This window comes from Rhinichthys klamathensis, unplaced genomic scaffold, assembly GCF_029890125.1.
Source record: "Rhinichthys klamathensis goyatoka isolate OS25496 unplaced genomic scaffold, OSU_Roscu_1.1 h1tg000467l_1, whole genome shotgun sequence".
NCBI lineage: Eukaryota > Metazoa > Chordata > Actinopteri > Cypriniformes > Leuciscidae > Rhinichthys > Rhinichthys klamathensis.
Window position 1 is genome coordinate 2,338 of NW_026606956.1, and position 23,200 is coordinate 25,537.

The 23,200-nt window shown below is 39.5% G+C and overlaps 1 protein-coding gene across 1 annotated transcript; it reads right to left on the reverse strand.

Moving 5' to 3' along the window:
• Positions 1-432: 432 nt before the first annotated feature.
• On the reverse strand, positions 433-22,741 carry aspm (assembly factor for spindle microtubules). The gene is made up of 30 exons (XM_056236811.1): positions 22,375-22,741; positions 21,323-21,466; positions 18,752-20,198; positions 18,560-18,628; positions 18,368-18,469; positions 18,142-18,288; positions 17,798-18,034; positions 17,260-17,327; positions 17,002-17,143; positions 16,719-16,849; positions 15,995-16,170; positions 15,683-15,828; positions 15,493-15,578; positions 13,814-14,026; positions 13,426-13,630; positions 13,143-13,291; positions 12,311-12,439; positions 12,019-12,213; positions 7,740-11,435; positions 7,481-7,630; positions 7,074-7,240; positions 6,824-6,983; positions 6,008-6,217; positions 4,456-4,605; positions 2,994-3,185; positions 2,525-2,717; positions 2,287-2,441; positions 1,969-2,145; positions 919-1,091; positions 433-827 (listed from the first exon to the last, which is right to left on the reverse strand). The coding sequence occupies exons 1-30, from the start codon at positions 22,663-22,665 to the stop codon at positions 725-727; spliced, it is 9,603 nt and encodes a 3,200-aa protein (XP_056092786.1). The 5' UTR covers positions 22,666-22,741; the 3' UTR covers positions 433-724.
• Positions 22,742-23,200: the final 459 nt, after the last annotated feature.

Sequence of the window (23,200 nt, forward strand, 5' to 3'; positions counted from 1 at the left end):
GATATATATATATATATATACCTATGTATGTTTTCTTTTCTTTTCATTACATCACTCTTACTTATTCTTATTATACTTCACATTGGGGGACACAGCTTTCACCACGAGGAGTCGAGGACTTTTTTAAGTGTACATCGGAGTGTGATCAGAGGGGACATCCACTTTGTCAAGAGGGTGGGGAAAGTTTAACACACTTCAAAATGATTCCCCAATGTGAAGTGTTTAGGGAAGTTTATGAGTGTACGCACCCTTGTTGGAGAAGCAGGTTCCCTTGGATAAACGTGAGAATAGGAAAGGGAAAGACTCACAACTTCAATACATCTAAAAAATAAATAAGTTTTCAAAAATATAATGGCCTAATAATTTACTCACACGTTCTATTCTTATAGACTTGTTATTTCAGTCAAAAATGGCACCAGGACATATAAAAAGCTGTAATTATTTTTAATGTTCAAATACAGCACATTAAAAGATATTAATTCGGAACTTAACTTTTATTTACAGCATCTCAAAGCTAACATGTGCCATCTTACAGCACAGACCCTAAAATGTGCAAAGAGAAGTCATCATTCCACAATATTTAGAGATAAAACAGAGCAATAAAAATATATACACAAAACCCTCCCACAATATTTACAAAGCCAACAGGGTTTACTATTTTGAGCAACAAAGAAACACTTTGGCGGCACACAAGTTTATAACTTTTTTTCTTGCTGTAATATTTTCAAGGCACAAGGGCCAGAGCGTTAGCAAGCATCTGAATAGCACAAAGAGGATCCACAATGTCCTTCATTTTGTCACGCCGTAGAACCCAGTCTGGAGCAAACCTGAGGGAAATTAAAGGATTGGAGAGATTAGTATCTTCCTTACAACACAAACTAGGCCAAAAATCTTTACAGATAGCAGATAACCGCATACCTGCTCACTGGTTTTGACTTCCGTGGGGTGGCTTGGAAGAAGAAACTTCCATTGAGAGACGAGTTCATTTTCTGTTTGACTTTGTTTCTCTCAGCATCCATTTTGCACTTTCGAAGTGTGAGTCGGCAGATGCTACGAATGCGATCCGAAACTTTGGGAAGCATTCGGACCTCCTGTTTGAAAAGAGCATTCTAACAATGAAATGCATATTGAGCAAACTTTCATGGTCTAAGTTCAATACAAATTAAGCAGCACTTTTTTCAGCTTTTTTTTTTTAAACTGAGGAACGAGCTGAGCTTACATTTTTTGGAACCCATTTCCAATCATGCTTTTTTACTTCTGTTTAAAAGGGAGATTTGGCACGTTTGGCTGCCACTAGTCCCCTCTCATTTTTATTCTTTTAATATGTTTATCTGACTATTCTGAGTGGTCAGCGGGGACTTGGAGCTTTTTAACCCCCCTCTTGTTATTCACCTTATTGCATGCGGAATTATGCTTTAATCTTCGGACTGCTGTTTTTTATCTCTGAATAAAATCTGCTGGAATCAACCCTCCTGCTGCACGGCCCATGATTTACATAACCGCAAGATTGCTGCCGGAGTGGATTCCCTCTGCATGGCTTTAAGTTACACTGCTTACAAACAGCTGAACCTAAAAAGTAACTATTATTTAGCGAACGACACCTACGAACTTTGCCTAAATATAGGAATTTTTTTACCCATGCACTATACACAGACACATCTCCACTCCTTCGATTCCGGCTTTTTAATTGTTCTCAATTGCGCTCTATGGGTGAGCGGGCCTTTTCTTCTTTTGCTCTAAAACTGCAGAACCCTCTTAGATTAGACATGCTGAATCTTTAAGTGTTTTTAAATCTTCTCTTAAAACAAATTGTTTTATGGCTAGCTTATATGCAATTTGTATGTTGTTGTTTTTATTTTGTCTTTCCCCATTTCAATGTATTTTTATTTTAACTTTGTAAAGCGCTTTGAGATGCAACTTTTAAAGCCCTTAATAATAAATATAAGTTTTTAATAAGAAAACACCCACCATTGCTCTTCTTTCATCCTGGACCAAGAGAACCAAGAGAAAACAAGTTTTGGTGAAGATGCAGCCACCTTTTGCTGCAACCTTGTCTCCAGCTTTCTCCCGGTAGATCAGCAGAAGATCCAGGAGGGTTTCTACAGAGTTGTCCACATCATAAACTGCATCAATGGTTCTGTTGTACTGAAAAATATGAAAAAAAAAAAATAATAATCAGAATTTGCTGAGCAAATATTGCAATATGCAGTTAATAAATCAGCATATTAGGAAATTGATACAAATTTGTAATTATTAATTAACAGCCCTAATTATAAGGCAACATACTTTTGATAGGTTGAGAAGAACTTGAATGGATAATGTGATGATCTCCATTGAAGGAACACTTCGGTTGCAGCTCCTCATCAAAGTGAAGATGGTGTGAGTCGCTCCACTTTCAACAAGACGTTCACAGCACTCTGGTGAAAGTCTGGTGGCAGTTTCTTTAACCATAAAGACAGATAACGTTAGTTAACATTTTATGAAACAGCCTATCCATCTCCAATCTAATAAAACCGTGTCTTACCTAAATGTTTCAAGGCCGCAAGAATGTAAGCATAATTCTGAAATCCTAGCAGGTAGCTCAACGCTGTTGTAGTCTTGTTACACAGCTTGTCCTCTTCCTTCACCCTTCGATTTACTTCCCCGAGACGTCGCCTTATGGAAACGACTTTGCTTGTGTCATGATGTTTTCTTGAACAATGACCCCTCCAGAGCGCCTTAAAACAGTTAATCACATTGCAAGAGTTCAAAACACTTGCCCTGTCAACATAATGCCCTGTGTGGTCTAAAGAAAGTAAGTTAAACTAGTTTGGAAAAACCAGTAAATGATGAGTAAAATACAAAATGTTCCATTTTAAGTGACATTATCCATTTAAAATACTTGTTTTTAGTCATCCAATCTAGTAATGCTAATCTAGTGTTAAATATTCAATGTGTTATAAAATGTATATGCATTATGTATCAATACACAAATTTAATTTAAGGCACCATACCTGTGCCTTCATTATTCCACGTTGAAGCTTTTCCTTGCTACGTCTGAGGAGGAGCATCCTGACTGCACACTGGATAGTACCGGCAGCCTGGTTGCGGCGATGTAACCAAGTTCTCACTGCTCTCTGGGTCTTGATGATGTCTTCTCGGTCTTTAAGATATCTCTTTCTCTGCAGCTTTGCCTTAAAACATTGCTAGAAAGTTGGGGAGGAAGAGAAAATTAAGTTAAATTAAGAGTATTTACATTAGGCTAAATGTGAAGCTAGTGGTTAACCTTCTATTGCATCATGTTACCTCTGCCTAACAAATCCAATTGACTTTTTTTTTTTAAAGCAATTTACCCAAGTTTATGTTGCATATAAAACAGCAATAAAATGGTTAATGATGCATCCGTGATTCTTGGTCATGCTAAATCTCATTAGTGACTTTAAAACCAGTGGACATGTGGAGGATGCATGTATTTTTGTGAGAAACATTCTCCAGAGTATTATATAAGTTGTGTTGAAGGGAAAAAATGTAATTTTACAGCATTTAGGCTCAATCCCAATTCACCCCTTGGCCCTACCCCTTGTTTTCGAGTGTACCCCTTGGCCCTTAAAACAGAGTTACAAGGGCCAAGGGGTTGAAATATTCCTCTACGAAATGGAACAACCCTTCATGAACCCGATACGTCATCAGTCGTCGGCGATGGCTCTGCCGTTACGGAGTTTTTACAGGATTTCTCCATGACAACAACTGACAATCTGCGCAGCTGGTCTTAACTTTGAGGAAACATGATGCTTATAACGTTCCTTCCTCGAAATGTATGTCTTTTCTGTTTGGGAAAGGTAATTTATTTAAGAGTAAATAAAGTGCACGGTGGTGTCATTTAAATGTTTAACCGTTTGTGAAGCCATCTCGCCGGTGATTCGCGCTGTATTCTGCGAACTTTCTCGTAGCCCTCCGTTTGGAGTGTGCCTCTGAAAAATCTCCGTTTCGAGGGCTATGTAGCCCTACCCCTTAGCCCTACCCCTCGATCTAAACAAGAATCGGGACACCCTACCCCTTGACGTGAACGCGCAAAACGGAGGGGTAGGGCCAAGGGGTGAATTGAGATTGAGCCTTAGTATTGAAAAATGTGTTTTACTGAAGGAATTACATGCGCTTGTTTCAGTCGATAGGGGCTTTTGCACGGGAGGAACCAACATAGTTCCAAGAAATAATGGTGGAAGTACCTTTTTTTTTTTGCATGTTTGCACCACAGGAACTGGGGGCGATTTTAGTTCTGGGAACACCTTTAGGGGGACTAAATTAACTTCTACTTCAGAGTAGGGTCTAACCCAGCACAACAGGAACTACCAGTGACATAAGTGTACGCTGATTGGCCAAATGCATGTAAAACACTGGCACCCACCATTTAAAAAAAAAAGCCCCCAATGTAATCAGGGAATAATTTCCTTTTAACATGTAGAGGAATAAATGTACCTGGATGTATAGGACCGAAGAGATTTTCTTCTTGGCTGATGCAAGAGCCCAGTGCGCTCGCACAGCTCTCTGAATCCTTACTGCGCAGAGATGATGGTAAACGGCAGCTGTGAAACGATGGCGTCTTGCAGCACAAGCCATTTCTTTTACCTATAAAGGGAACAAGTTAATACTCAAACTTTTAGCAAATTCAGTCCACCTCAATTGATTCAAGAAACTTTGAATCATGGATGGGCATTAAGTAATCTACTAGAGATGCACCGATTGATCGGCTGGTGACCGGAATCGGCCGATTTTCACGTGATCGGCGACCGGCCGGTCAGTCTGACATAATACGATTTTAAGCCGGTCAAATGCACTCGGGCGCCGCATGATTAACATCGCGCAACATCAGCATTACACGTGCACACGGAACTCGCACATGTAGGAAACCTCATGAATTACGGCCGTTTCACACCGCAAGCGGGAGCAGCGCGTTTTTTTTGTTTTGTTTGGCGTGCGTGTTAATCAATGAGTGCATTCACACTGGGAGCCGGAGAAGCGCGTGAGCATCGAGCAGGGGCGTCGTGTGAGCAACAGTGAAGCGCGGGTGTCGGCGCCGATCGAGTCTTGTGCTGCGCTCAATTTAAGTGAAAGCACACTTTTGATGGACAAAATAAATATGATTTCATCAAAAAAGTGCCCAAAATGAACAGAATTTGCATGTCTGGTGTGTTTTAACAAGAACTGAAGTAGGCTGGCTATGTCAGAAAGAAAATGAAGAGACAAAAATATTTACAGAAAATTTACCCATTTAAACTTGTTTTTATTATTTCCCAATCGTTTCCCTGCACATGCTCCACTTGTCCTGTTTAGCTTGGCTGGACATGTGTCAGATGAGAGAAGAACTGTTTGAGAAATATAACTTGCCATTGATGTACAAGTGATTGCAATAGGCCTGTGTGTGTGTGTGTGTGTGTGTGTGTGTGTGTGTGTGTGTGTGTGTGTGTGTGTGTGTGTGTGTGTGTGTGTGTGTGTGTGTGTGTGTGTGTGAGAGAGAGAAATATCTTTATACTGCAAGGCTATATTTATTTTATTTTTATTTGTTATTTATATATTATTTTATTGTCATTACCTGTTTTCATACAGAAGTTTAGTTTGCTAAATATCAAATTGTTTTAGTTGGATATTGGATGTGAAAAGGAAATGGTTCTTCCATAGCACTGCACTTTAGATGTGTGAATTTCCCACACCAGGAGTAATTTATATAGTTCTATTTTATAGCGATTATCTGTTCAAAAAAATGTTCCATGCAAAATGTTCTATTAAAGAGAAGATAGAAAATAAATATTTGTGTGTGCTGTAAAGTGGTTTGAAAAAATGAAATCGGAATCAGCTAAAATCAGCATCGGCAGGTCAAACTCAAGGAAAAATCGGAATCGGCCTAGAAAATTGTAATCGGTGCATCTCTATAATCTACTCCAACTGGCTGGTTGCAGAACGAGTACTAATAGTCAATTACTTGTGCACAACCTTAGTAATAACATTACTCGTACATATAATGTCAACTCACCCGTTGTCTTGCAAGCCAACCACGCCACAAAGCTTGAAGATACACAGCGGCATTGTGTCGTCGTCTTAGATTTTCTTCCTCGACTCTGGCAAGCTGCAAGACTCGGAAACGCCGCTGTAGAATTAAGACAGCAGCTCTCTGTTGGTGATACCGTCGTCTTTGGGTAAAGCCTCTGAAAGCTGATTGTATCCTCACAGCAGCTGTTATTTGCTGTGAAAAAGAATAGACTGAAGGCTTAATGATGATTTCAAAGAGTTGGTAGACAACATTTTTTTATGTTGAGATACTATTGTGAATAATAGGATTGTTTCTATAGCTTTAGTGGTTCTTTGGAAGTCAAAGTAAAACTTAAACAGGGCAATTGACCCAATTTAAAATAAATAAGTCAAGGCCTAACAGACCAAAAGAAATGCTTGGCAACACAAGCAAAATTACACAACATAAATGTCAACAACCCCTGATTAAATAAATGGACTTTGAAAACAGTTTCCCTGAAACTTTATATTTACAAATGGTAAACTTTAGTTAGTGTGTATTTACTGAGTGATCTCATCATTGCACAAGTCTATTTTGCTTACCGGAATTTTCACAAACTTCTTGCAAAACAGCGTGATATTTAAAGCACAACTTCTCCGAAATCAAAACTTTACTTTTGTGTAATGCTACATCCACACAACTAGGTGTCAGTATGAATCAAACTGACTCCTTGTTTGTGACCAAGCACAGATAAATTGCACCCTTAAGGACAGAAACATTTATTATATAGGAATGAGTAATAGGTTTATTCCCCGATTTTCCCACAAAGAGAACAGTTACCTTTTTAAGGGAATCTCTCACTCTCTGACCTCTCCATAACGCCTGGATGTATATCACAGATTTTCTAAACCTCAGGAAGTCAACACGCTGTTCTCTGGCAATCAGAGTTTCCCTCCATCTTTTTTGAATGACTTGGACACTGTGCTGTACAGCTAGAAATCTTGGAAGGGAGGACAAATAGTCATGTTGTGACTCCTTTTGACAATTTAAAAGCAGAAGCGAAGAATAAAATATCCTTTAAATTTTATACCTTGCACGTTGACGTCTTGCTTGTATACATTGTCGAATTGTTGCAATCGCAGCTCGTTTCAAGATGTAGTTTCGTCTAGCTAGGCATCCTCGGAACCAGGACTGAATTTTCAGGGCAGCCTGTGTTTGCAAGGCACGTTGTCTTGTTTGATAAGCCTGGAATGCTTTCTGATGTTAACCAGAGACAAACCAAACATGAAAATCAAATATACAAACTTAAATCCATTATCGCAAATAGAAACATAAGCAGGAAAACAGAAACTTGAGAGCAGAAGCAGGGTTATCGCAAGGCCAGGGTAACAGGAGTTCAGGGAAAATTTTCAGAGAGAGATTTTTTTTTTAAAAGAAAATAAATGAGATATATATATATAGAAATCAAATGTGACTTTAGGGTTGTTGCATGTTTACTTGTATCACAACAGCAGACTTGCGCAGCTGAAGAAACTGTGCACGCTCTCTCTGGCAAAGATGGAAACTTCTGTAATGCTTCTGTATAACCAAAACAGATTCCTTGAGTTGCTGAAACCTGCGTCTCTTAATCATCCCTCGATAATGAGCCTGTTTGAGGGCAAGAAATAAAAAGCCTTCTGATCACTTCTGTTGAATTTGTTAAAGTTAATCAAGTTGAAATAAAGGACAAGACAGAATACAACTGCATAGTGATTACCTGAATTTTGATGGCACTCGCCCTCAATCTCTGAAATCTTCTGTACTCAATGTGTCCACGTACTCTGGCCTGAAGGATCTTTATATTTTGGAGAGTCTTCAGGTAACTGCACCTCTGTTCCATTGTTGCCCTATGAGCTCTGTAATGCTTTTGGAGTATAACTGCTGCAGCCTGCAATCTGCGGTATCTTCTCTGGGCCACAAACATTCTGTAATGAGCTTGCAATTTCAGGACACTTGAGCGGAGTGTCACGTAGTGCTTGCGATGCATGTGCATGCGCACCAAAGATTGAATCTTGATCGCAGCTTGTCGTCTTTTTGTAAGCCTCCTTGCCAGCATTCTTCGCAAGGCAGATTGCAAGGTAAGCGTAGCTTGCCTAAGAGCAACAAAGCCATTCCGATCTTTCTGGACCAGTTTACGTGATCTGTACCACTTCTGGATGAGCGTTGAGCTTGCTTGCATCCTTGCATGCTGAACTCTGGCACAATGGCCTCTGTATGCAGACTGAATAACAATTGCTGCAGCCTTTGCTTTCATGAAATGCTGTCTTTGAACAGACATCCTGAGGTAGGACTGGATGGTTCTTGCAGCCTGGGTCCGTCTGGCCAATTCTCTCCCCTTCATCCCTCTGAAAGACTTCTGCAGGCATACAGTAGCATTCCTCACCTGCTGGTATCTATTCACATGCTCGTCTCGAAGTTTCAAAGCTCTGTACCTCTGCTGGAGAACCCTGGCTGCCCATCGCTGTCTCTTAAAAGCCGACCTTTGCTGGTACATGCGGAAGCCAGCCTGTATGATGATGGACGCTGCTTGTTTTTCTGCTAAATGTCTCCTGAAAGAGTGTCCTCGAAAAGCTGCTTGAATGACTACAGCAGACTTTCTCAAACGTAGATAGTTCTCCCGATCTGCTCTAGCCTGGATGTATGATCTGAAATAGCTCTGGATAATGATAGCTGACAGCCTCATGGCCTGGTACTTAACCATTTCTTTGTGCCTTCTAAAATAAGACTGAATCAAGACAGCTGCTTGACGCTGTAGTAGTAGTTTCCTCCGAACTTTAAGACCTCTATAACATGCTTGCAGAACAATTGCACCTTGACGCATTTCAAGAAAGCACTTTCTCTGCTGTTTCGCTGCATTTACGGCACGATACCTTTGCTGAATGGCAATGGCAGCGCATTTCATGGCTAAATACCTCTTACGAGCACTATAAACTCTGAAGGTCGCCTGAACAGTGGTGGCAGCTTGATGCATTTGCTTCAAAGTCTGTCTGGACTTCATACCACGATAGGCTGCTTGCAGAATCAAAGCAGCATTCTTCTGTTTCTGTAGTGCTGCCATCTCTTGCCTCATCATTTTGTTAGCTCTGAAATGTTGCTGAACAGTACAGGCTGCCCAACGAAGTCGCTGGAAGCGCAACTTGAAGATGTGCTTTCTCACATGGGACTGAATGATTGTTGCAGCTTCTTGCTCTCTCTGGATCTGTCGCCGGACCTGCATTCCCCTGAAAGTTGCCTGGATTGCAACAACAGCCTGGCGTTTAGCAAAATAATCTCTTCGTACACATCTCGCTATCAAAACGGATCGATAGCGTCGTTGACAGAATTCTACCGCTGCTCGGATGGACAAAAAGTGCTTCCTTTGTTTGTAGGCAAGGTACTTCCTTTGAATGACTGTGGCAGCAAAATGCATTCTATCAATATCACGGCGTGCACGATTTCCTCTGTAAATAGCCTGAATTGCGGTTGCGCTACGCCGCAGCTTTAAAAAGTTCTCTCTTGCTTCTTTTCTCAGTAAATGGCACCTGTATTGCCTCTGTATGACCAATGAAGCCAGTTTCATAGCTTGGAATGGCACTCTAGTTCTGTACATTTTGTACATTGCCTGAATCACAGTGGCCGCTTCATGCTTTCTATCAATTTCTTTCCTTACTCTCATCCCTCGGTACACAGACTGCAAAGTGATGGCAGCTGCTCGTAAGGAGCAATACCTTTTGCGTTGTTGCCTTGCGCTTACAATTGCTCTGTACTGTTGCTGAATACAGATGGTGGCGTATCTGAGAGCAAGGTAATCACGACGTTGCTTGTACGCTCTATACGTCTTCTGGATAATTTTCGCAGATTTGTGCCTTTCTGCAATCTCCTTTCTTACCATCATTCCACGGAAAGCTGACTGGATGCATAAGGCAGCTGTTTTTATGGCTCCATATTGCATCATGACAGCATTTTTAGTTCTCGTTGCCCTGAATCGCCGCTGTAAAACTGATGCAGCCCACTGTTGTCTCTGGTACTTTTTGAGTTGGGAATGTCCACGAAAATGTGCCTGAATCACTGTTGCAGCTTGGTGCGATTTTCGTAAGTAGTTGCGAACTTTCATTCCCCTGAATGCTGACTGAATAACTACAGCAGCATTTTTAATTTGCAAGTAAGTAGCTTGAATGTTTTTGCCAAGTTTGTAGGCTCTGTATTGCTGCTGTATGATGATAGCTGCGCACTTCGCAGCAACAAAGGCAATACGTACTTTATACGTTCGGAATTGAGCTTGAATTATAGTAGCGGCTTGATGCTCTAGTCTCAGATTTTGCCTCACTTTGGCCCCCCGATATATGGCCTGTAGAGTTATAGTCACCTGCCTCAAATGGACATAATGGCTTCTTTGCAACCGTCCAAGTACAAAAGCCCGATGGCGTTGCTGAATGACAACAGCAGCCCGTTTTTGAGCCAAAAACTGCTGGCGGCAACTATGTGCTCTTATCACAGACTGAATCAAAGTTGCTGCTTTGTTTTTCTTCTGTAGTTCTTGCCTTACTCTCTTGCCACGATAAGCACTCTGTAGCACAATGGCTGCTCTTTTAATTTCAGTGTATTCCAAGTACACTTTCTGTCCATCTCTGAAGGCTCTGTACCATCTTTGAATGACTATGACAGACCGTTTCATTTCCAAAAACTGTGTCTGTGCCGCATATCTACGATAATTTGACTGAATGATTGTGGCAAATCTGTGGAGTTGACTGATCTTCTTCCGCTCAGCTCGTCCTCGCCACATTGCTTGAACTGTCACTGAAGCGGATTTAAGAGCCATATACTCTTGTCGTAACTTTTCTCCAAAAGCATTAGCTCTGTATCTCTGTTGCAGAACAATGGCTGATCTTTTCAAACACAAAAAGTGCCTTTGAGCCATAAACCGCCTGAAAGCAGTTTGAATCAGAAGTGCAGCTTGGTGGCGGTGAGCCACAGATCTACGGACCTTCCATCCACGGAAAGCTGCTTGTAGAGCCAGAACTGCCGATTTAATCTCAAAAAACCTCCTCTGATCTGCTTTCCTTTGCATGCAGGCTAGGAACCACCTCTGAATCAAGACTGCATTTCGCTCCATTTTAGATATCCGTTGTCTGACAAGGTAGGCCCTGAATGCACTCTGAATGACAATTGAAGCATTGTGTCTTTTCTTTAAAGCCTGAAACTTGCATCTTTGAAGATGACCTCGGAACCATGCTTGAACACAGACTGCTTTCCTTTTCATATCCAGGTACTGGGTTTTACAACGCTGCATTCTGTACCATGCTTGAATACGCAAGGCTGCAGTGTTTTTTTCCAGAACTTTTTTTGTATGCCATTTCCGTAAAGCTGCTTGGATAACACAGGCAGCACGGTTTTTCTTCAGGAGACTTTGAACCCTCCAAGCTTTGAATGTTTTCTGTGTGAAGACAAGAAAATGCTAATTATGATTAGAAGTATAACCATAATTATATACTAATAATTAGAGGTGGGGGATATGGCAAAAATATCATATCAATTCTTTTCAGGAAAATCATGATTTTATCACGATTGTTTTTCATGTTGGTTTTACCATTTTGCAAGTTACTGCGCATTACAGCCAAGCTAATGTCCCTATTTTAAAAACAAAGCCTTAAAAGCTGACAAAATAAAAAAAAGAATGTCAGACATTTAGGCCAAAGTGATGAAGATAAATCTTTGTCATTTTCTTTGTTATTAAAAAATAAGAACAAAGATACACATTACATATACACAACATAATATCAGGTCTCCCTCAGAAAAGAGATTTCAGTCTCAAGGGACTTCCTGGTTAAATAAAGGTTAAATAAAAAAATAAAAAATATACAAATGAAATAAACCGTGCTTTATTTTTTTCAGCCACAGTAGGTGTTTTTAACAGAAGCATTCAAGAAAGAAATTAAAATGAACAAACATAAAAATAACACACTACATATACTTTTACAAGATGAGCAAAAGTACTTGCGGCATAATCCCGAACATACCTGAATTACAGTTGCAGCTGCATTTTGAAGAGCAAAATATCTCTCTTTTTTCAGCACTCTCAATTTTTCCCGTGCACTGTATCCTCTCCAGAATGTTTGGATCTTGATGGCTGCCTTATTCTGTCGTATCATTCTTCTTCTCAAGATGAACTTCCGCACAATGGCTTGGATTTTAGTGGCAGCCAGGTTTTTTTGCTGTGCATGAAGATCATAATCAATTTAAGGCAAAAAAAAAATCTAAGCATATCAAAGTTCCAAGCAGCTTGACATGGTAGATAATTTATACTCTTACCTGAATAAGCTCAATGTCCTTCTGTAACTTGTATCTCCGCCATGCACCCTGGATGACTCGGGCTGCTCTTGTTTCATTGCGGAGATCCAAAAGACGGGCACAAAGGAAGGAGAGGTAACATGTGACAACCTGGGGGGGGGGGTAAGCAAATCACAGTTGCATTAAATATACATTAATATGGAAGGTATTTTTAATCAACCTCAAAGTTTAATCGACTAGTAAGTTTTGCTGATAACCTAACAAGCTAAATGTTAAAAGATTGCCATCTCGATTCAAACACCAATGCAATTTTATTCCTAAATGACAAAAATTCAGATGTGTCTACTAAACTTTTGACAAGTACAATCACAGCAGTTGTCCTGTATAGGTATGAAACAGCTTATCACACAGTATCATTATTTCTGTGTTGAAAAACAGAAGTACTGGGATAAAAGTTTATAGATAAGATATGAACAATGATGTCCATGGTAGTGATCAAAATAAGAGTAAATCACCTTTGAAAGTAACTTGACGCTTCTAATAAAGATTGTATCGATTACATCGTTACACCAGCAGGTGGCGACAATTGAATGACAATTTAATTTTAATGGTCTATTAATGATTAATTCAAGAGAGTCCTTCAAAAATACGGATTAATTGAATATTTAATTCAAACCAAATTTTAATAATAATTCAAATTAAATAGACTGCAGCAATGAACATTTTTTCAGCACCTCTAGTAACTTTGTTTAGTTGTCTATTCTGAATCAAGGCAGAATCGTGATCTACATTTTGAACAAATCTCAATTTATCTAGAATGCACCTCTAGTGGACAGGGATAAAATGTTTTTACCTTTTCATTCGGAATAGTGTTGGACATATCCTCTGGATTTATCATAGCAGGCACCCCTCCAAGATATGACACGGCAGTGTTCACTAAATGAAAGTTACTTCTCTCATTATCAAGCAGCCCTCTGTAGTCCACTGACAGGGATTCTGAACCTAAGGCAAAAAATAAACAGTTCTAAGACATTTACAGTGATAAACTGTACAAATTACCAAACTATTGTAAGAATAGTTCACCTAAAAGTAATAATTCTGTGATTTACTCCCAAAAAAAGGGGGGGAAAAAGTACCAGTTTGTATTGTGGACATATTTTCAAAAGAGCAGTCCGAGTCACTTGAGGAGTTATTGAGCTCCAGTCTGCCACGATGGCCACATTCGATGGTCTGCGTTGTTCTCTGTTGTATCTCCTCTGCAGGAAGATGAGCAGGATGGTAATGATGAATGAGGTAGCAGAGGATACGACCATCTGAGAATGACACCGTGAAGTTTTCAGCCTGCAAAAATAATGGAGGAGAGATATAGTTCAAACAAGGATCCTTTGCAGGTTATCGTACAAACGTTTTCAGGAGAATTATTACACCTTTCTCAGCAAGACTTGATTCCAAAAAGACAAAATATGGGTTTGGAACAACATAACACTGAATACATGAGCAAACAATTTCTGTAATGTGACTTACCTTTAAATTGTAGAACTCAGAAACAGCATTGACCCAGTCGAGAAGCAGCGTCACCTTCTGGCTGGGATGTTCAAATGCTTGTCTCGCCTTCATTCTTGTCACTGTAACACCTTTGTTAGCCATTATTGAAGCCAGTTTCTGTTTCGTTCTCCAGGTTTTCCTGAGGAAACTGATTTCCTCTTTGAGCTGATTCTCATCAAGTAGCACTTCAACCTATGACAAAAGTATCATGATATTTAAGGAAATACACATTAAACGCATACAACTTCAGAAGATAAACATGAGTATCAGTTATCCTAATGATTTATAAAAAAAAAATGGTGCTAGACAATAGGGGTTGAACGACTTCAGATTTTTTGAAGTCGACTGTTATGACATCAAAGTCGAGTCGACGTCGACTAGTCGATGACGTCATTCATAAAAACACAAGAGATGGGACTGCTTTGCAACATGCCACAATTTGCAATTAATTAACAGAAAATTATACAGAAGCAGACAGACAGCTCATAATGGGGCCGTTTACATCTGGTCACTTCATGTTTTTTTACTGATCTGATTTATCAAAACGATTCCATTTAGCCTACACCTGGTCACATAAATGTTTTCGCAAAACAGATATAAATCCGATCTTCAAACAACGCGCTATGCAGATTTAACGAAGTTCACGTCACCGAAAGCAACAATAATGAGCTGCATTTTATTGATCATCAGCTAATTTCAAAATCAAAGACCGCAATAAGAGAGACAGCACTGGTAAGATCATTTTGTTTCTTTACTTTTACTGAAGATGATTGTGTGTTAAGCGTCTGCGACTTACTTTCACTTTGATTTGCGATAGTTTGCATGTTGGCTTGATGAATAGATGCTCGAGCTGCTCATATGCGGCGATGCGTGTTGCCATAGCTTCAACGCTATAATACGCTCTCACACGTTTATTTTTAGCATTGTTGGGAGAAGTCCAATTTACAAATGTGGTTTCAACAACCAGATGCATACACTTGTCCAGTTTCGTCTGTTAATCGGCCCAGACCTTCTCCTGAAGCGGTTTGAGCGATCGGATTTAAATCTGTCTCTAGTGCGTTTCGGAGGGCATTTACACCTGGTCTTTTCACGATCGGATAGCTATCAGATCACAGAACACATGAAGTGGCCTGGTGTAAACAGCCCGCAGTTACATCATCATTTAGGATGAAAAGAAAAGGAAAAAAAGCTATAAATTCACATCTGCGCCTTAGTGATGCGCAGATCCAAGTAATACAAAATAATATTCCAATTAATTGCGGGTGAATAAGCTACATCATTAATGTTTAAATATATATTTTTTTTTTTTTTATAATAATGTTTTAATGATTTTAATAAAGATACTGAACTCTCATTTCCGGTAAAACAGTGAGCGTGCCTGCTTTTAGTTTCATTTTCAACAATATCTAGTGTTAGGTTAGTAAAGTATTTACACACACTTGATGTACCAATGCTGCTTTCTTGATGCAATGACCCTCTGGGCTCTATATCTGTTGTCGTCTGCAACATGTTAGTATCAAAATTAGCGCAATCATAGTGTCACGTGATCAACGCGACTAGTTGACGTCAAGCTTAAAGCGTCGCGGTATTTCATTAAGGTCGACTAGTCGGTTCAACCCCTACTAGACAATATGATGGTACACAGCCCAGGTCAGTACCTGGAAGGCAAATATGATTTTCCACAGGAGGTTTAGGGTCTTTTCCCTGTGTCCATCCACAATGTCTCTGGAGTCTATGTTCGCTCCTTCAAGAAAATGAGGACAAATTCAGTGCTTTGTCCAGATTATGAAGTGTTTCATAAAGAATTACTAGACATTTATCATCAAGGAACAGAGATTAATCACTCACCATGCTCATCTTTAAGGTCAACACCTTTGTCTTTCAGAACCTGCAGTGCAACATCAACATTGTGCACTTTCTGCAGGCGGCTAATAGCAGGTATTCGCAGCTTTCTAGATAAAGTCCAGTCCAGAATAAAGAGCTCCATGACACGCCTGAAAATTAATAAAGAAACATTAGGTCAAGATATATACCATGGGAATTTGGAAGCTTTTTTTTTTTTTGTCAATTCTAAACATTGGATAGGATCACAACAGCCATGACACTTTCTTCTGATTGATGGACAATAAAAATGCAAAAATATTTTCTATTCAAACATACACCAAACGAATGCCACATCTCAGGTCAACAGCAAGATTCTTCACAGCAAAGTTGAACTCATCCAGAGGAGTCTGAACATGGGATACTGCTAGGCCCAAGTGGCTGAGGTGCCGTGACAAAATGCCTTCACCACTGAGGAAGTCTCGTGAGAACGCCAGTAGCAGATCTTTGCTTGACTACAGGGGAAATATAAATACAGCATGATCATATCCATGTTTAAAACATTTTAAATTTCCACTTATTCTTTAATATTTGGCCACTTTTTTTTACAATAGAAATGCTACAGCCTCTGTAATATCTTTAACAAGAACATGTGGGAATCAAAACACCCAAACTCAGAGCGAAGGTTTAAACTTTTATTTTGAAATTCGAAACATACCGATGTACTCTCCTGTTAATGTTGGTTTATAAATGATAGCACTATGCTATGGTATTTTATGACTTCTTTATTGTTTAAATATATGTGCAGCCTTAGAAAACAATGTAGTTCATGGATACTCGCCCAAGGAATGCGCCACTTCCGGAATTTAATTTAACCCGATATTGAATCGTGACAGCCCAACACTAATCATCATATAAATGAATGTCACTTCAGTTCTACTTTGAGTATGAATTATCATATGCAGTAAACGACAGAACAATATAATGCAAGCACTGTAAAAGGTTTTGCCACAAACACAACTCATACTGATATCATGCTAATTTCGGGAGACACCACACACACCTTAAATTCAGCATCCATGCAGAACAGACAAGGATCATGTTCGATCAGTCTGGACTCTTTGGCTTTATCCAGAAAGCAGACCAGCAGTATTAGTTTCTTTAGAGTGAAGCAGGAGAGTGCCTCCTGATGGCCTGATGAGGTAAAAAAAAAAAAAAAGAACCTGTTATTATAGACACTATTTACAACAATAACACAAAGACCAATATAAAGAAAAAAAGTGAAAAAATAGTTCACACAAAAGTAAAAAAAACAACAACAAAAAAACTTAATGAAATTAAATTACCATCTTTGTACAAATTGGGCACTTTAGCATGCCTGAACTCAGCAGCTATGTCTGGGTTCCACAGCAGACGTCCAAGAATAAACATGGCCAGTCCCATGACATCACTGTTGCTTTCAAGTGATATTAGCTCTCCATAGATTGTCTGAAACAAGGAATGGGCAAAAGATGTGGCATACATGAAATCATAATACATCTAATGACTTAAAAATTAGATATTTTCAGCAAGCAAACCAATTAAAATGATGCTAAATTAAATACCTCAAGTCCGATTCTTAGCCAAAGTGGATTGTATGATATCAGCCAGTTAAGAACTTTCTGACGCTCACCTGAGAAATGAAAATAAAAGGTGAAAAATAAGATTAACAAGGAAGAAACTTAAGCCCACTAAAACATTACAAATATATTTTAACATAAGAGTGACACCAGCTGGACAGAACATCAACATATATTAATACTATTCAAAACGGGTCAGTAAGATTTTAATTAATACTTTTACTCAACAAGGACAGATTGATCAAAATTGATAAAGTGATAAAACAAAAGATTTCTATTTAAAACAAATGCTGTTCTTTTAAACTATCTATTCAAGGAATCCTGAAAGACTTGTAGTTGGACCATAGTGCAATTAATTTTTATTTTATTTTAATTAAAAACCATTTTATTAAAACTGCTGAGTTTTAGTGCTTTGGATTTATAGTGGATTGATAAAGCCAGCAACATCGAATAGTATATTTATTTTTCGAATAGTAATTACAGATCGAATATTCAACTATTTGTGTACACCCCCATCTCATACCTATGTCCTTCCAGAGATGCCTGTCCTTTCGCACAAGGAGCCTCTTGGCTTCTACTTCCAGCTCCAGTCTCTGGATGGCCTTCACCATGGTGTCTGACGTAAATAGCTTGCAAGCTGCTCGCCGAAGGCGGTTCAGCCGTTGACGGGCTGTGTAAGTTCTAAAAGACAACTCTTCTTTTGTTGGTGCTTTGGGTATGTTGAATTTGTCATTCCCCATAGTCAACGACAACGCATTCACTAAGAAACAATAAGAGAAAGCCATTACAAGATTGCAGCTGAAATTTATTCAACTTAAAACGACAACGCAAAACTCAGAGGATACAAAGAACTAAAAAAGAACCCACCTTTGGTAACTTCAGTTGCAACTTTGAAGTCATCAGGAGTGAGAACATAATTCATCCACCAGGTAAAGCCTCGCTCCTGCTTTTCAATCCATCGCTCATCATAAAACATGTTCTTTGCAGCAAATGGCATAGGATGCCTTGGTATGGCTGTCAAGATTGTACAACTTCAGCAACTATGCCACTTAAAAACACACAAAAAAATGATACGAATGCAGTAAAAACATACCCGTCTGTGCCGGCTTCATGAAGGTCAGTCTGGCCTGCGCCACAGCCACTATCCTCGCAGGCTTTCGGGTCGAACTGCTCAGTGACTTCACAGACTGTCCATCTACATCAGTGCATTTAAAATGGTATCATGATTGGTCAAACCAAACAAGTAGGACAAGTTAATCAAAGTATTTCAAGAATGGTTTCTTACCTTTTTGAGTTGTTTTTGATAAGGATTTCTTTGCTGGAGGTTTTGTGAACTTTCTGGAGCTTGGTGGAGCTTTACGGAAAAAGAGTTTTTTTTATTTAAAACATTCTCAACTCGTAGAACGTCCCAAATAATGTATACGAATAGATTCGTCACCTACATGTACAGTATGCATGATGAGTATAATGGACTTACCTATAGCTTTTCGTTGCTGTCCAGATGTGGACCTTGAAGTGAACGTTCTTTCTTGGCTTGGTTTCTTAAGCTCTGCCGCATGTGCCGGAACATGACGCTTTTTCGCTTGGCCGTTTGACATATCTTCTGAGTGACCCCGCAAAAACTCATCACTTTTTCTCTTTTTACTCTGCACAGGTGTCCAGGATTGTACAGGAAACTGGTCCTGAGAAAGACCTGGTTGCACTTTTTCAGAGACGTTTCCGGCTGCCAAATCCGGACTGCTAATGCTACTAACAGAGGGCAAAACTTTAGGTCGCATGGGAGATATGGAGGACAAAAGCTGCTCAGGAGGGGATCCATATGAGGTCAGCCTCACTTTTGCAGCCGGCATTGAAGTTACAGGAAATTTGGGCTCTAGTGCCACATCTGGACTTGAGTCTGAGCTAATGACAGGTAGTGACATGCTGTCAGGAGAACTTGTGTTAGATTCTGCATTACTAGGTTCTGAGAGCTCCATGGTCTTCTCCAAGAGGCGACGCCTGGAGGTTTTCTTCTTACGCAAGCCAGGACTCTTGACAGAGGCTTCTGCTTTGCTTTTGGTCACTGTGGTAGAATTCACAGGAAACTTCTTGGGACCATCAGGAACAAGGGTGTCATCAACTTTATTCGACTTGGTCACTGTGGAGGTGCTAAAGGGAAATGCCTTGAGCCTAAATACGTCGTGATTTGGTTCAACGCCCATGACTTGGTTGGGTTTCACACAGAAAGTCAACCTTGGGTGAGCCACTTCAACTGGTGGCGAAATGACAGCAGTCGCTCTGAATGATGTTACTGGATTTGTTTTTTCAGACTCGAGAGAATCAGAAAAATCAAAGCTTGAGCAAGCATTAGGTGGGCTCACCGCACACGATAGATCTGATCCTATTACATCCAGAGCATCTTTTACAGACAGAGAAGGTTTCTCCAGCTCTCGACTTTCATCTTGCACATTTTGTCCAATCACGGGAAGTGGACTCTGAAAGCATGGGTTTCCAAACCTATCTGGAGTGCTAGCAGGAGAGAGCGTTTTATTCAAAAGCCTTTTAATTTCTCTGCACTCTGGTTTACGTGAACATGGCAGATCCTTTTTACCAGGTGTTTCAAACAATCTCTCAGCTGGTACTAAGACAACCACTGGCGAGTTTCTTTGCAAATGCACATCATCAAAATTTTCTGTTACAAAAGCCGGTTTTGACATCTCAGGAGTGGAGGATGGAGCATTCGCCCTAGTGCCACTGGAACCATAGGCAGACCGTTCATGATTCAATGGCGACAATGGGTTGGACGTTCTCTCTTTTCTGTATTGCGACTGGCGAGACACGTGAAATGTCTTATTTGCAGCCTTTATTGGCATTAAAGCCACTTTCTTCCCTTTTGAGGGTGCCGGGACCCCCTTCTTGGATTTAATTGAATCCCATAGGGTTTTCTGAAAAAAAAAATATATAATAATTTGCATGTACTCAAATTATATCAAAAACACTAAAACATTTTTTTTAATAAAACAGGCTATACAGTACTGGTTAAAAATTTGGAAACATTATTTTTAATGTTGAAAGAAGTCTCTTATGCTCATCAAGCATAAAGAAAATTCAGCTTTGCGTCACAGAATTAAATTATATTTTAAAGTAAATTAAAATAGAAACCCATTATTTTAAATTGTAATATTTCACATTATTACTGTTTTTTTCTAGCCTGGATGCCAGCCCGAACCCCACCCACAACATTTTTTGGTCGGGTAGTTCGGTCTGGACTCGATCCATTGAGGAGTAATTATGATCGGTTCAGAAATCGTCGGGCCAATCAAATTGCCAGGGCGGGCTTTATACGATGATGGACAGATGATCTGCAGTTACGTAATTATCACGTTATCAAAGAGCGCTTGGGTTGAACTGGTTTCCCTCAAAGTTGACTGCAGCTGGAGAACTGAGATGTATATTTAGCTATCGCGTCTGTTGTAAAAGAAATCGACAGCGCATTAATTTTAAAAGACGAACAGAGAACTGCAATCAAGGCATTTGTCGATCGGAAAGATGTGTTTGCCGTCCTTCCTACGGGATTCGGCAAAAGTTTAATTGATCAGCTGGCTCCGATGGTCACTAAGAAGATGGGACGCAATGAAAGCCCCTTGGGGTCGTTGTGGTTTCTCCTTTGGTCGCACTCATGGAGCACCAAGTAAAAGAATCAACACTCATTATTTTATACTTCTTCCAGCGTGCGTGCAGTTGAGTTCTGTTGACAACTATGCTATGCAACTATGTAGCTGACTTACTGCGTTGCTCTGATTGGTTGTAGGTCTATCCAATTGAGTGCAGAGGTTTTTTTTTCTTCCTGGTTCGGTTAAGACACGCCTCATAATCAAAGCCCTATGGATCAGTATCAGACACACATTCTGACTAGAATATGAGTATGACGAAGTCGGGCTAGTTTTTTTCTGTATTTTTGATCAAATACATGCAGCCTTGATGAGCATAAGATATTTCTTTCAAAAACATTAAAAATAGTAATGTTTCCAAACTTTTGACCGGTCTTGTATAAACACACACAAATTACCTTTTTCTTTTTTGTCGCCTCTGCTTTCCCAAGCAATATCGCTTGATGTTTGACAATACCATTTGCAACAAAGCTGAGGAGTTCTCGAACTCCGCCTTCTTCCACTGGTGTCCAAGTGACAGTTAAAATAATGCTGTCCTCGGGCTGAAAAAGAGAGAATGCACTTTTAACTAACTTACTCTCATTCCGTTCCAAACATGGATGACATTCTTGGAGCTCAATGAAAATATTTAGCCAAATGTTCATGCAGCCCTTTTCTATACAATGAAAGTGTATAGGGAGGGACTGGAGCAGTCAAGCTCCAAAAAAATGACAAAAAGCAGCATAAGAAAAGGTCCATTTTTATGATAACTTTGTGTGAGGAACAAAATCTTTTCCATGTCATAATCTTCAATGCATAGGTAACGTTAAGCTCTACATTTGCATATTTATACAGTGTGTCAAGATGTCAAATCAGGTTTCACATCCAATAACGCCTACTTTCGTTGTTCCTCGTGTATTTAGTAATTAATTACAACACACCAATCTTGAATTTACACAAATATTGTGAATAAAGGCTTTAATTCGGTTCTGTTTTCCACAGACAATTTACTTCAAAAGACTAACTTACATTACGGAGTCATATAACTTAGCCTACAATACAGTTATGGTAACGTTACTTTTTTTTTTTCAGTTTAAAAGCTTGACAAACATCCTGACAAACATCTCGCGTGTGTGTGTGTGTTCGTGTTCCAACGAATAAAGAAATTCAAACATTTTCATTTCTTGGTGAACTAGCCTATTCCTTTAAATACTGAAGGATCCTTAAGCATTGCGCATGAGCAACTTCACTAACGTTAAGTTAAATGAATAAACAATGTATGTAACTTACTGAACATGACTCATTCTCATAGCAGTCCTACGATGCAGTTATTTTACTTTACCATAACTGCAATATGCACCAAACTTCATTACCACATTTAACGTTAGTGCACAGATATTCTTCCAAAAATGTTGTCTAGCTGGGGAGCTCTCTAGGTTGACACAAATGTTTACTCTTAACGTTAACTTACCTGTATTGTAAAAGACGCCTGATCAACAGAAAAGCCTTTGGATGCTGAAATTTTCTCCACTATGACAGTCGTTGTTGCATCCTCGGTAGGATTTTCAATTCGTAAAGGCAGAGATTTTGATGATCCCAACTTGATCGTCCCAAATGACACGAAAGGGGACCTAGAAAACTGAAGCAAACTCAGCACAGGAATTGTAGTGTTGTTTTCCTTGCCAGGTTTATCGCGACTACAATGTGAATCAAATGTTGGACTGAAGTCCAAACACTCCGCTTTCGCGATTTTAAAAGACATGTTTAACTTAACTAAATGCACGGCGTTTCGACAAATCCATGTGTCATTGATGCTCACCAACAATAAATGCCGTTTAAAACCAGTGTGCGTAGTCGCACGTTTGAATTTGAGTACAGACCAGGCAGCCAATCAGATCGTTGCAGCGGATGGAATTGTCCAATCACTGGACAGAAAAGCAAACTCGAACCAATCAAAGTTCTATGATTCCTTTAAAAATCTCTACACACGCCCACAATGCAGGAAGATGCTTCATGCACATTGCTGTGTTATTCAAACACTGCCTCTCAGGACTTGACTTGTTGCCATTTGTTGCATGATGATTAAAGTTGTGTAAAGACGCGAGCCTAACGTTACATGTTATTTTTGCGCTTACGCCCTTGTCCACAGCAAGTATGTTTGCGAAATATGATACTTAAAATGAAACAATTTCACGAGAATACAGACTTATTTGCAGCAGCTATTTTAGTGTTACAATGTGGTCTGTTTTCATTTTGTTGTAATTTTCCATAGCTTTAGCGATTTTTTTTATTTTTCG